At 44.0% G+C, this 13,489-nt stretch overlaps 1 protein-coding gene across 1 annotated transcript in view; it reads right to left on the reverse strand.

Annotated features, from left to right (window-relative positions):
• The window catches only part of aopep (aminopeptidase O (putative)), a 66,640-nt gene that overhangs the window by 6,755 nt on the left and 46,396 nt on the right, over nucleotides 1-13,489 (reverse strand). Inside the window, 3 exon segments of the mRNA XM_068704314.1 lie at nucleotides 1,148-1,296; nucleotides 1,469-1,555; nucleotides 6,726-6,842. Coding sequence (XP_068560415.1) covers nucleotides 1,156-1,296; nucleotides 1,469-1,555; nucleotides 6,726-6,842 — 345 coding nt within the window. The 3' untranslated portion in view covers nucleotides 1,148-1,155.

Here is a 13,489-nt window from a genome sequence, read left to right on the forward strand (position 1 = left end):
ATTAAGTTTATATTCTGACAATCGCTTAATCGATTTGAAAGCAACAATGCCAAACATTTGCTTGTTTCCGCTCCTCAAAATGTGAGGATTTCTTCTCTCCTATTTTCGCATTTTTCTGTTTGGTCGATGCAGCAATGCTACTGTATTGTTTAGAAGCTTTGAGGAATCGCTGGGTTACTACAGTTCAATTGTCGAGCAAAGACGTGATTAACTGCCTGCTCTCATTATTTAGAGGTTGGTGTCAGTAATAGCAGGACTGTTATGAAAAGAGCAGCAGCTTCAAAGAGACCCGTCTTCACTACGGTCCTCCCTTCGGCGTTCTTTCTTCCTCCCGTTTCTGTCTAAAGCATAGATTTCTCTCTTCGCTTCATTTGGTGTGAGACCAATAAACCCCTCACTGTTCTGAGTCATCAAAAAGCTCAATGAGTGATAGTTGCTGTTATGGAGGAATTTCATGGTCACCGGTGTAAAACTCATCCCACATCGAGTAGAGGCCGCCCTGAGCCCTTCAGAAAACGCTCGCTGACCCGGCATCTCTCTTTTTCTTTCTTCCCTCTCTCGTTTGTTTGAGGAACACATTCCCGAATTCCTTCTCTGACAAACACATCTGATGGTGCTGCTGTGAAACCACGGAAAGGCCCCATTCTAAGTCTACAAACACACACACTGACACACACACACACACTCAATGGGATCAGAGTGGAATGTGAAGAATAGGTAGCCAAGTGACTCAAGTGTGGACTGTCCGCTGGGGCAGATGGAATCAGGATCAGGTCCAACACAAAGATGTTCTTAAGGTCAGATATGAGATAGGAATATTCTCTTTTCATGTGTAGAAATACTTATATAATGGAAAAAGAATACACAATAAGTAGGCTGACATTCACAAAAAAAAAAGCTACACAAATGTATTTCTACTTTTCTGGTTCAGCTTGTTAGAAGACCTCTTCATGTAAGTTATGATAAAAGTAGAATTCCACTAATTTAATGTGCGGTTGGAAGAAACAAAAAGTGCAAAAGAAGAAGATGAAGATTTGCATTTTGCTTCTCAGTTTAACTTTAACAATATCGTCAAGGACACAAAATGGCACGAAACGCAGCGCGGTCGACACAAAGGCGATGACAAACGGAGAGAGAGAGACTTTACCTTGAATGTCAGAGAACCATCTTCTCCACCACTCTAAGTGCCGATTGGTCAATTTCTTCCCGGACCAATGAGAGGCAACGACGGGCCAGAGCCTGCTGCTCAGGGTCCTCCTGAACCATCAGCTCCCCGTACAGATACACACCCATGGCCTAAAACACACACACACACACACACACACACACACACACACACACACACACACACACACACACACACACACACACACACACAATCAATTACTGTATTTATTCACGTTCTCTCCGTGTAAAAGTGTTTCATTGTATCAAACAGGATTAATGTTCAACGGTTGTGTGTATTTACTTGGTCGTGAACCAGAAAGGTTTCCACATCTCCGTAGGCCTGAGTGTACGCATGTTTGACCACCAGCTCACACCAGCGATGTTTGACCTGAAACCAAAACAGAGGAGAAAATACAACAACTATTAATGGAATCAGAAACTAAAGTATTCATTTCAGTATTTAAAATCCAGCCTTGATATAAACATTTCAATATTTTAGAGAATGGAAGCACAATGTTGTCAACATGGACCGACACGGAACCAAGAAGTCAAAGAAAAGAATATTATAAGCGTTTAAAAAAAAAAGTTAAATCCTACAAAAAAGTAAAGTCATACATGAAAACAACCTTATGTAAGTGATGTAAGGTCAGCGGTGTTTCAGAGTGTATGTTGTTCATTCAAAGCTGACCACATGAAAGCTTTACCAACGTGACTCCTCTACGAGACATTATGAAGTTATGAGGGATAAATGACTGTTAAACATAGTTTATACCACTAATGGAAAAAAAGAAAATCATAAAAAAGTAGATGATGGCAAAGATGTATAACATGTTTATTTCTTTTTTTTTATGCTTTTGGCCAGTGCACTCACACACTAATGTGAGCAGGTCTCCCTCGATGCCAGTAACAGTAACAGTAACAGTAACAGTAATAGTAACAGTAACAGTAATAGTAATAGTAACAGTAATAGTAACAGTAATAGTAACAGTAACAGTAACAGTAACAGTAATAGCAACAGTAATAGTAACAGTAACAGTAATAGTAACAGTAACAGTAATAGTAACAGTAACAGTAACAGTAACAGTAATAGTAACAGTAACAGTAATAGTAACAGTAACAGTAACAGTAATAGTAACAGTAACAGTAATAGTAATAGTAACAGTAACAGTAATAGTAACAGTAACAGTAACGGCTCATCTGACGAAGCTGGAAGCCAATGAAGAGATTCATCCACAATCAGACGTGAACTTTGTTTTAGAAAGGAAACCACCTCAATGTAAAGTTCATGTTTAAAAGTTCCATTCAATTCTCTGACAAGGTGCATGCGTATGTCCACTGTGTGTGCGTGTGTGTTTTTGTTACTGTATGTGTGTATCTGTGTGTGTGTGTGTGTGTGTGTGTGTGTGTAAAAGCTAATGCCTGGCCTTTCTCCCAGAGGATCAATAGGAGCTCTGTTGCCGCGGTTACAGGAGAGATCAGAGACTGGCTCTGTCCCTGCCTCAGCCATCATCCTTCATCATCTGCTATGGGCGTGCACGTGCACGTGTGCGTGTGTGTGTGTGTGTGTGTGTGTGTGTGTGTGGGTACACAGTGCACGTGTACATGGATACGGACTTGTGGAGGAGACCGACAGAGGATGATAAAAGAGACGGAAGAGCGATGAGAAAAATGAAGATGAAAACTCTTTTAAAGCACTGTCACTACTTTAAAGCCTGATCGTTTCCTTTGGCTGTTTTTTTTTTTTTTCTTTTTTCGTGGGCATTTCTATCTCCTCCATAACTATGTCCACACACTCAGGAAAATAAACTAGTCCTTTGGAGAGTACAGGGACCAAGCGTGGGTGATTGATTCTCAAGCTCAAGCTTTGGGCATTTCTACAGCGCTTGTACAGAGACTCATTTTGCGGTAGCACTCTAGAAAGGAGCCAAAATGGATCTACCTGCGACAGTGTTCACACGCTTTAGCTTTGTTTGGTTTGTGCCAGAAATGCTGCGCTGCCCAATCTGTTTACGCAGCATGAGAATGGAGATAGAGCAGTGCTCCATTTAGAACAAACACATTTAAATCCTCACATTACCTCCATAACCTCCTAAATAAGCATGAAGTTAATTGGATTCAGGAGGACTTTCTACTTCCTCTTTTGTCCAAATTTAAAATCGTCCCTTTATCCTTGTATTCTCTGCCTCCGTTTACTCTGGAAAAGCTGCAAAAATCCCAAATCAGACAAAGGGAAAAGTTAAGTGTTGCATGCTCTCCTATCGTCTACCCACATGGGAACGAGGATACATGTGTGTGTGTGTGTGTGTGTGTGTCTGCATTCATGAAAGTGGGAGTGTGCACGAGTGTGTACAGTATGTGTGCCCTCTGGTGCCAGCGCTGCCCTTCTGGCCCGCGTAGCCCCGGCAGCTGTTCCCTGCGCTGGGCTACATTCCTGGGGAGAGCCCTGGGGCAGAGCAGCTGCCTGGTGCACCTCTCCTTACCCCCCTCGCTGGGCCTCTCTCTCTCTCTCTCTCTCTCTCTCTCTCTCTCTCTCTCTGACAGCACATGCAATAACACGGTGACATTCCTCCATTTATTACTGCACCCCTACCCCTCCTTCCCCCTACACCACCACCGCCGACTCCGACACTAACGTACTCCGTGTGTGCTCGCACTCGCCATGACCAACAAAAGAATCTAATAGACAAAACACGCAAAAGCATGTATGAAGAGAAGATGCAATGCGTAATGTTACGGGTAGTCTTGACTTGTAAGCAGAGTGCATACTGTATAAAAAGAGGAAATCTCCTCAACTTTCCTTTCAACTAAGGGCTGCAACTAACAGTTATATTCATAACGTATACATACTGCTTAAAATATGGTTTAAATCAAACGTGGCAGTGCAACGCGGTGAAGATGTGCAGATATTAAGGGCTCATTCTAAGCTAACCAAAACAAACTAATAAACATAGAGTTTAAAAGATGAGATGTGACGCTTCATTGACTGTCAACCAACTAATCGATTACCGCTCAGATTTTATATCTGTGCTCCATCACGCTATCTAATTATAGCTGCCATTATTGTTTCCCTCCTAACGTTCAGGACTGGACGGGGATTCCCTCCTCAATTTTTTACCATTACAGGGGGTTTTTTTAGGGGAAGTTTTTCCTTCTTTCTGTTTTTGTTTCCAGTCTGTGAAGCCCACTGAGACCGTCATTGTGATGAAAGGCTCTACAAATAAACTTGAGTTAACTTCTTTTTTGTAGTTTCTACTTAGACACTCCTTGGTTTATTATAACTCTCCTCTTTCTCGCTCGTCTCTGTGGACCCAGGCGTTGATGTGTTCCAGCGACGTCTCCGGTCGCCGCTGGAGTCGGCCTAACCTGGGCGCGAGCAGACAATGCGTCCTGTGTGCTCGACCGACAGATGGCCTTCGAACGCACACAAGCGTGCGAGTTCGCTCTCGCAAAATCAGAAATGCGCTACGGAAACTGCACACGCACACGTACGTGCACGCGCGGACGTAAGAGTCACACAGCATCTTGCATCACATGAGGCTCATATGACAGGAATGGGAACAGTCATGCACTCTCTCTCTCCCTCATACATGCGAACACATGCTCCGGCTCACAGGCGCACTCGCACTCGTATTCATGGCCACTCGCACCGTTCACAAAGCGGCCCCTCTGCACGCACGCCGCTGGTGGTGGTGGTCGGCCCCATATTTCCTTCCACTGTCGTGTACATGGTCACGCAAATCCCACTCACAGAATCTTTAGCTTGCACGCCAGCCTTCTCGGCACCTTTGACCCAGATACAAGCTTCTTTATCGCATTCGTTGCACAAGCGTAGCGCTATAAACTGCTTGGAGGGAGACGTTCTCAGCAACTAACAGGTGGTGAAACAGTACGTAACGCCGCACTGTGCTTCTATCGCCATATTGAGTTGTAAGGAGGTGAGATGTAATGAGAAAATACCTTATATAATGGATTCATGAAATTTGTTAAATAGGAAATCAGGAACGTCCCTTATTGAGGTGGTATGAAATCATCATCAGAAGAGATTTATACCGATGACACAGTTGTATTATAGGGTGAACAATCTATGTCGATGTATTACCAACCGTTCTTCAGAAGCCATGAGAAGAACTCTCATAATCCAGTATTCATCCACTAAAAAAAAAACTGCTATTCTCTATGAGTAAAACAGCGAGGGGCTACAGAGGCTGCACTGCACTCAGTCTTGTGTTTGTCCAAGAATTTTAAACGGATCATTTATCTGAAGAGGGTGCAGTACCAGACGAAGAAAAGCTGAGTTAGAAGATGAATACAATCAGACCAGAGAGGGAGAGAGAGGAGAATAAATGGCCACATTTATGAGGAGAGATGTAGGTGATTAACCTCCTCTGAATGAGATTACTAACATTAGGACAGGACCATTGCCTTTAGGCAGGTGCGCGCAGGAGTGTGTATGTTTGCGTATGAGAGAAAGAGTGTGCCTTTCCATGCATGACTTTGTGCATAATGGCCCTGTGTATTTTTAGCGAACACTGGAAGTTTTTCCTGGAAATTGCAGATGAGAATCTGCTTTCATATGCCAGGAAGTCTGACTAAAGAGGCGTGAACCTAAAGCCGGACTCAAGGCCAAACGCAAAGTGGCCTCGGCTTGTTGACCGCGAGGTTAAGTACTTAAATTAAATGCAAGATGGTAACATCAAGGGCAGAATAAATTCACAGAATCAGACTTCAGGCTAATAAAGTGAGAGAAATACGTTAAAATGTCTTTCGTTTTTTATATTTGTGAGAACTTGATCGAGTGGCCTGACTGCGAGTTTGGAATGTAAATAATAAAAATGTCTTTTGATGAAACTTTAAATGTCTGGATTCAATACAATAACTGCTCAATTGGCCACGTACAACAGAGCATCTGAGCCCCATTATATGCACCACGGCCCCAACAAAACAGCTCACATAATTAATAAGAACTTGTAAAAAAAAAAAAAAAAAACGAAATATGTATCAAGTTTTTCTTTTCAAGACGAGCCATGTGTTAACAACGGAGGCTAGCGTGGACAGTTTACGGGTTCTAGCTGCAGCTGTGTTTTCACACTGAAGCTCCTGTACTGAGAGCTGTACAGTAAAGAGCTCTTCAGCCGCCAACACACACAGCTGCAGAGCACAAACACAGACAAGAAATACACACACACACACACACACACACACACACACTCACACTCTCTCTCTCTCTCTCTCTCTCACAAACATCGTTAATAGTACCATTAAGGAACACTGCGCAGTACTAAAACATTAAGGAAATACTTGTGGGATTTAGTCAGTAATGGCGGCTGTAAAGAAAAGAGCTGCTATTACAGCAGAATTTACTACACATTACCAAGCGATGTGCCTTGGGATGAGAATGGAGAGGAAACCGTCTACATTTCATTACTGGAGGGAGTTCATGGAGCTCGGATGCATATGCTCACTTGTCTGAGCATGTGTGTGTGGGTGAATATTTGCATGTGTGTGTGTGTGTGTGTGTGTGTGTGTGTGTGTGTGTGTGTGTGTGTGTGTGGTCTTACCTCAGCGTCTTGATTCTGTAGGTTGTAAGTTCTCTGCAGAGCGCGCAATGTTGCCCCGCTCAGCTCCTCTTCCTCGAGCAGAAGCTCCAAGAGCATCACTAGCTGCTCCGACGTCACCTGAGGAGACAAAGCGAGTCATGAGATTCATAGCGCTGACTTATACAACCTCATCAAATATATTGAGACATATTATTGGATATTATGAGGGGGGGGGGGAAGTCACATTCCCCTTGCACCAGCAGTTTCAAACTACTAAACTAGAAAAATTATGAACATATTGCATGCGGTGAGTCTGTTCTCAATGTTTATTTTATATTCTAAAAGATTTATTCATTTTCTTTTCAGTGCTTGGGGAAAAAAAAAATGCATCAATATAAGTCAGGCAATTAATGAGGGCTTTCAAACGGAGGGAACGGTAGCATAATAAAACAGAGCTGAAGAGGCAATTAAATAAATATGGAAAACCAAGTGAATCTTGTCCAACTGGGAAATATTACAAAATAGACAAAAGAGGACAGATGACAGGAAAATATTAGGATTTGAATCAAGGGCAGAGAGAAATGTGAAACAAAGCAATGAAGTTGTCTTTTTTGATATTGCCCTATTGAAGAGAAACAAAAGGAGAGGCGCTGCTCAGGGACACCCACAGTCAAAAAAAAGACATCTTTTAGAATATTTAGTCTTCATAGGTTTGTAACGCTGCAATAAAATCCCTGATTGCAGCAAAGACGGAGCCTAAAAAATTAAGAAAAGTAAGAACAGTTTTCAGGAAATAGGAAATGCTTCACTGTTTCTTCCTAATAGCGCATGTACTGATTGCGCTGTCCTGAGGTAAACCTTGAGGAAACAACCTATTTTCTTCTAATGACTAACATCTTCAGGGACGGTGAACACTCAGCGGTGAATTTGGACGATTATTCTGAGGATGGATGTGGGCAGCGATATGAGAGAGCGACTTCCTCCTCTGGAGAGAGCTGTGCCCAGCCTTGCCTGCCACTCCTCTGCTCACACCCAGCACTCACAGCCACACTTTCTCTCTCGTCCCAGTCTGGGACACAATTAATGGCTGACGGCCCTGCAGAGACTAATGTGAAAATAGGTTTGAAGTGTGTGTGCGTGTGTGACTGAGCGAAGCAGAGCCCGAGAGAGAGAGAGAGAGAGAGAGAGAGAGAGAGAGAGAGAGAGAGAGAGAGAGAGAGAGAGCGAGAGAGAGAGAGAGAGAGAGAGAGAGAGAGAGAGAGAGAGAGAGAGAGAGAGAGAGCAAAGGGGGGAAAAAAAGAATTTGTGACAGAGGAGGAGGAAGACGGACAAAACTCTCAGGAAAACACATCCAGCAGAGAATGAATTATATATTTTGTAAAGAGCCTATTCATTAAAGCTATCTTTGGTAAACAACCTCCGAAGCACTGCTGGGAAAAAACCTGACCTAAAACCAGGAAGTATTTCAGCATGTAGCTGTTGGAGCTGAGGGAATAACACCCATACTCCAGCTGGCAAATGGTCAAATCAAACACCACTAATGCTACACACACACACACACACACACACACACACACACACACACACACACACACACATTCTGATGATCGTCTAACTCCATGGAAAATCTGATACCCAGTCTTGCCCTTCACCCTCTATCGACTCTCCGTCCACTCCTCCCTCCATTTTGTGAAGGCTGAGTGTTTTCTGAAGTGGCGTCTCCATCTCTAAAGGGTCTCTTTGGGGCCCACCCATGATCCTTCTCACCCTCCCACCCTTTGAAAAAAAAGTGAGGAATCCACAGCAATAAAACACTGCACAATGCGTACGTACACACGTACACACGCACACACGTACACACACACACACACACACACACACACACACACACACACACACACACACACACACACACACACACACTCCTCTGCGCTGTCTGTGAGGTCCTGTTGTGCCTGTATGTACTTATGTTGCTATGGTGGTAATCAATATGTCTGCACCAGTGTCTCCAGACACAAATTCCTGGTACATTACAAACCAATTTATAATCGTTATTATCATTTCCACACGAACACGTATTCACAGACAGAAACATGATTGTCTCTCTCATCACATCCAACATCTCCACAGTGAAGTCTTCCCTAAGCCGCCTACCGCTCACACTTCTAAAACAGAACTCAAGTTACAGCTTTGAGTGTACTTTTATTTGTTTTATGCTACATTCTCCTTCCATTACACTACATTTCAGAGGAAAATATTGCACTTTTCATTTCACAAAGTGCATGAATTGTTTGCTGTGATTTGCTTCTGCTTGAGTACACAATTGGAATCCGGTGCAGCAAAGGCGGACTCACCACTGAAACTCTTCTTCTGAGAGTAGAGAGCACCTACTCACCAAACTTCTTATTTTATACTCATTTAAGCCTCCTGCAAATGGCTCGACGACTGCCTTAAGGCTCCTCTTTTACTGAAAAGGTTTTTTCAGGGTAGCTTGAGTATGGTTGAGGTGGTGTGTGTGTGTGTGTGTGTGTGTGTGTGTGTGTGTGTGTGTGTGGGTGAGATAGAGGGAGAGGGAGAGCGCAATTATAGGGGGAAAGGTGAACTCCATGGCTAAGCACTCCTTTATTAGTGGGTAGAGCCTGAAGAATGGCACACAAACAGTTTCAAACAGCCCATACACACAGCTACACACACACACACACACACACACACACACACACACACACACGCACACACACACACACACACACACACTCCCATGTCATGACCAGGTCATGAGTAACTCTAACAATAGCCCTTAATAGTACAGTGCTGAAAGCAGTTTACCACTGAAGGGGGTAAAGTATCCCCTCTCTATCTCAACGATTCTTGAGAAAAAATCCCCACACACACACACACACACACACACACACACACACACACACACACACACAAAGTAGAATGTGGCCACATGAAAGAAGCATTTCATTCCCATTCTGTCCGTCAAAGCTGAGGAATGCTAATGCTGCAACAAACAGAATACACAGTCTCTCCCTTTCTCGGTCTCTCACATACAAAGACGAACGCACACTCAGACCGCCCGTAACCTCACCCATATGCACATTATGTTTAAAACAATGCACACACACACACACAAACATACGTTGCATACTCCACTTCCATACAACCGCTGACATGGGTCAGTTGCACCAGCTCTATATTGGGTCGAGCCTTGCAAGGAACCTCTGGGAAATATGCAGCCGCAATGTCCCCTTCACACGCTGACCTAAACCTCTACAGAACAATGACACACACACACACACACACACACACACACACACACGCGGGCGCACACACACACGCACGCACGCACGCACGCACACACACACACACACACACACACACACGCACAAATATAGACTGTTTACCTCGGTGAGAGACAGCTGAATGAGACAAACAGCTACAGTAAACACAGGATATGATGTCCACCACAAACTATAAATGAAAATGAGCATATATAGCTTAGTGTGTGTGTGTGCGTGTGCGTGTGCAGGTGTGCAGGTGTGCGTGCGTGTGCAGGTGTGCGTGCGTGCGTGCGTGTGTGTGTGTGTACATGTATGTGTGTGCGCTGCATTACATGGTATTCCCATGTGAGTGGGAGAGTAATGGAGGAAAAAGTGAAAAGGAGGAAGCAGCTTTGTTTTATTCGTGCGTGTGTGTGGGTGTATGGGACCATGGGACCGATAGCATAACATTAGTCATGCTACTGCTGCTGTGTAACGTGTTCGCGCAGTAACAAAATGAATCGGAGCTCTTTAGCCTTTTGTGCAGAATGTGGACACACACTCGCAGCAACAACCGAGGCTTTACTGTGATTAACGCTGATCGGGCTTCAATAAAAGGCCAGTTAAGAGTTGCATATAAATTGTTCGTGATGCAACTGTGAGTCTCGGGCTCCTCTGCTCTTCCTTTTCTGAGACAGTGTAAAAGATGGAAAAGGGCTGTCCTAATAATGAAAAAAAAAAACTGTCAATCTTTTTCTGTCCCTTTCCAATAATCCATCACTTGTTCAGCATTTCCATGGCAACGGCACCGAGTACCACTCTGCGTTCTGTACATAGAAGCCCGTGTCCTCTTTCAGGAGCCTTTATGCATCGACGGGATCGATCCAAAGTATTTCCATTTTCTCCATCTGTCACTTACATCACAACACATACACCCTCTGTGCTAAAGAGCCTCCGTCTCCTGTTACAGCGAGGTCACTCGCCACTTACCCCATCACATCTGTACAAGAGGAACCTGAGATAACCTCTGCTCGCTGAATCATCACTCTCCTGCTTCTACTCGCGCTGAACTTACTTACTCCTGCTTTAGGTCTTTTCTCAATAGACTCTCAAGCATGATGGCATGAACCACCAAATTCCTTTGTGTTATACAAATAACCCAAAAGGAATTTGGGGGTTCACGCCATAATCGGGAACGCTAAAGTCATTGAAAGTTACTGGTAATAAGAAATACTAAAGGGAAATGACAAAACATGTGGAAAAGACAAATAACAGAGAGAGAGAGAACCCCCCCCCCCCAAAAGGATTGTGTAAAACAAGTCAACAATTGGACTAACTGACCATGAAATCTATATAATGACTCCAAAGAACATAAGAGAACCTCTTTCTAGGCCCTTGGCGCCGTTGAAAGGAAGACGGAGGTGTTGCAAATGCTTTCTTTTCCCTCCCATACCTCTCCTCTCTTCCTTCCCTCGCTCCCTACATCCGTACCACTGAGGAGAGTGCGCTGCTTGTTCAGTCACACTGCATTATGGGGGTTGGAGACATTGGATAACTGTGACATTATAAAACCAAACTGTGAAAGGCCATTGAACCGTGTGCGTGCATGCGTGTGTGTGTGTGTATGTGTGATGAACCATTCAGCCGCTCGGCTGCCTTTTATTTCTGTCTGACCGCAGGCTCGTAAAAACACATTCTGGCACCAGCAGCTAAAGGCCTCAGCCCACGCCTCAGGTACTAAGGTTTCACTCATTCTTTCCCTCAAATCCCTCCCTTTCTGTCTCCATGACTGTCTGCTCCCCGTCTCCATACCAACTCCTTTCCACTCTTCTTTTCACCGGACCAAACTGCGTGCCTGGCTCCTCCAATTATAAGCCCCTCCTTGCTTTCTTTATCTCTCTCCGTCCGACTTTATTTTACACTTGATTTAAGGGCCCGAGCATTCATCTGCTCAGGCTGCAGCGGCGGGCTCGGGTCTTGAGGAGAAACAGTACGCAAAGCAGCTGTTAAGATTCTCTCAACAGCCATGACAGCATAAATAGCATCACAAATACTTAGACTTTTAATTAGGTTTTTACTGCTCTATACAGCTGCATAGGAGTAAAATGTGCAAAAACATGGCAGATGGTCAGGAATAAAACCAAATGATGTAAAGAAACTGTTCAGTAGCTCTGGAATAATACATTTTGGCAAGTGGTCTTTTAGGTCTCTGAAATCTCTACACCATCTCTACCACTTTGATATATGGTGTATATTTCTCAAATATAATAAAGGTAAAATATTGACCATTTCTAACCAATCAATGAGGTGCAAATGTAACAAATAAATGGAGTCTCACTACCATTCTCAGTAAGAAACGGATGACTTTCACTCAGGATCACATACATAGTCACATGTTAGCAGGAAGCCCCTCTCATACAGTAGCAGGACTCTCTGCTTGCAGATGCATGTGTGGAGTTCAGTGTGAGGCACAGCAGTAATGAGAGGACCCTATAAATATAAAACCTATAAACGTGATAAGTGGCTGAAGAAAAATACATTCATACAATGTGGGGGATATGATATTGCAATCTTGTGGTTTCACAAGGTCTAAAAAGACATTATAAAAACGGCCTGCTGACATCATAGGTTTTGTAAACCAATTTCGGGGAATGGATGGGAGCGCGCGCACGTGCGCACGCACGGATACACACACACACAGGAGAAGCTGAAAGGTCATCTGTGAGTCACATGGTACCATTTCAACTTGTGAAATGGAGCTGTCTCCAGTGCTACCATCTACTCAAATGATGTCACACCTGCTGCTGCTGCTGCTGCTGCTGCTGCTGCACGGTGACGATCTCACAGATAGCGCCGGTCACAGACTGATGACCTCGGCGATGACAAGCTGCGACTGTCTATCTGCAATCTATTCATTAATAGCCTTCATTCTTTTGTTTTTCAATTTTGGAAAACTGCTTTAATCAACGACCACAACATCTACGGAGAGAGCGAGGCGAGGGTGCGTTTTGTGTGGGTGGATCTGGCTGCAATCAGTCGTGAAAACCTAATGAGGAAGCACAACATATAGAGAGCTTGCGTAGAGAGTCGGACAGTCGGTGGGACAAGAGAAAAAGATGGCGAAAAGAGAAAAACGGACACAAAAGCTTTCGAAAGTTTCGACCTTGCAATCGCGATGACCGTCTGGATCAATTGTCTCATCGATGCATCTTCTGACGCGAGCACGGCGATGTTCACCAGCACGAGTATAATGCAGGGACAGATATTCACAGCACGTATGCGTTGCCAATCAACAGATTCCATTTGGAAAACAAACAAGTCTATAATGTGCCTCATTTATGCCGTGTTAGTCAAAGTGTGCTAGATACATTTCTGAGCATGTACGCACAGGACAGCTGCATGTGCTCTACATGAAGGCCTTGTGCGTACTTCTCTCCAATTCCCCAATATCTAACCCAGTCTATGGCCGTGCATGTTCGTGTGAACGTATGTGTTTGATCAGCTGCTGGTTGTTAGGACGGG

Source organism: Cebidichthys violaceus, unplaced genomic scaffold (genome assembly GCF_023349555.1).
Source record: "Cebidichthys violaceus isolate CVI_PGR_0920_01 unplaced genomic scaffold, fCebVio1.0.p SCAF_9, whole genome shotgun sequence".
Taxonomy (NCBI): Eukaryota; Metazoa; Chordata; class Actinopteri; order Perciformes; family Stichaeidae; genus Cebidichthys; species Cebidichthys violaceus.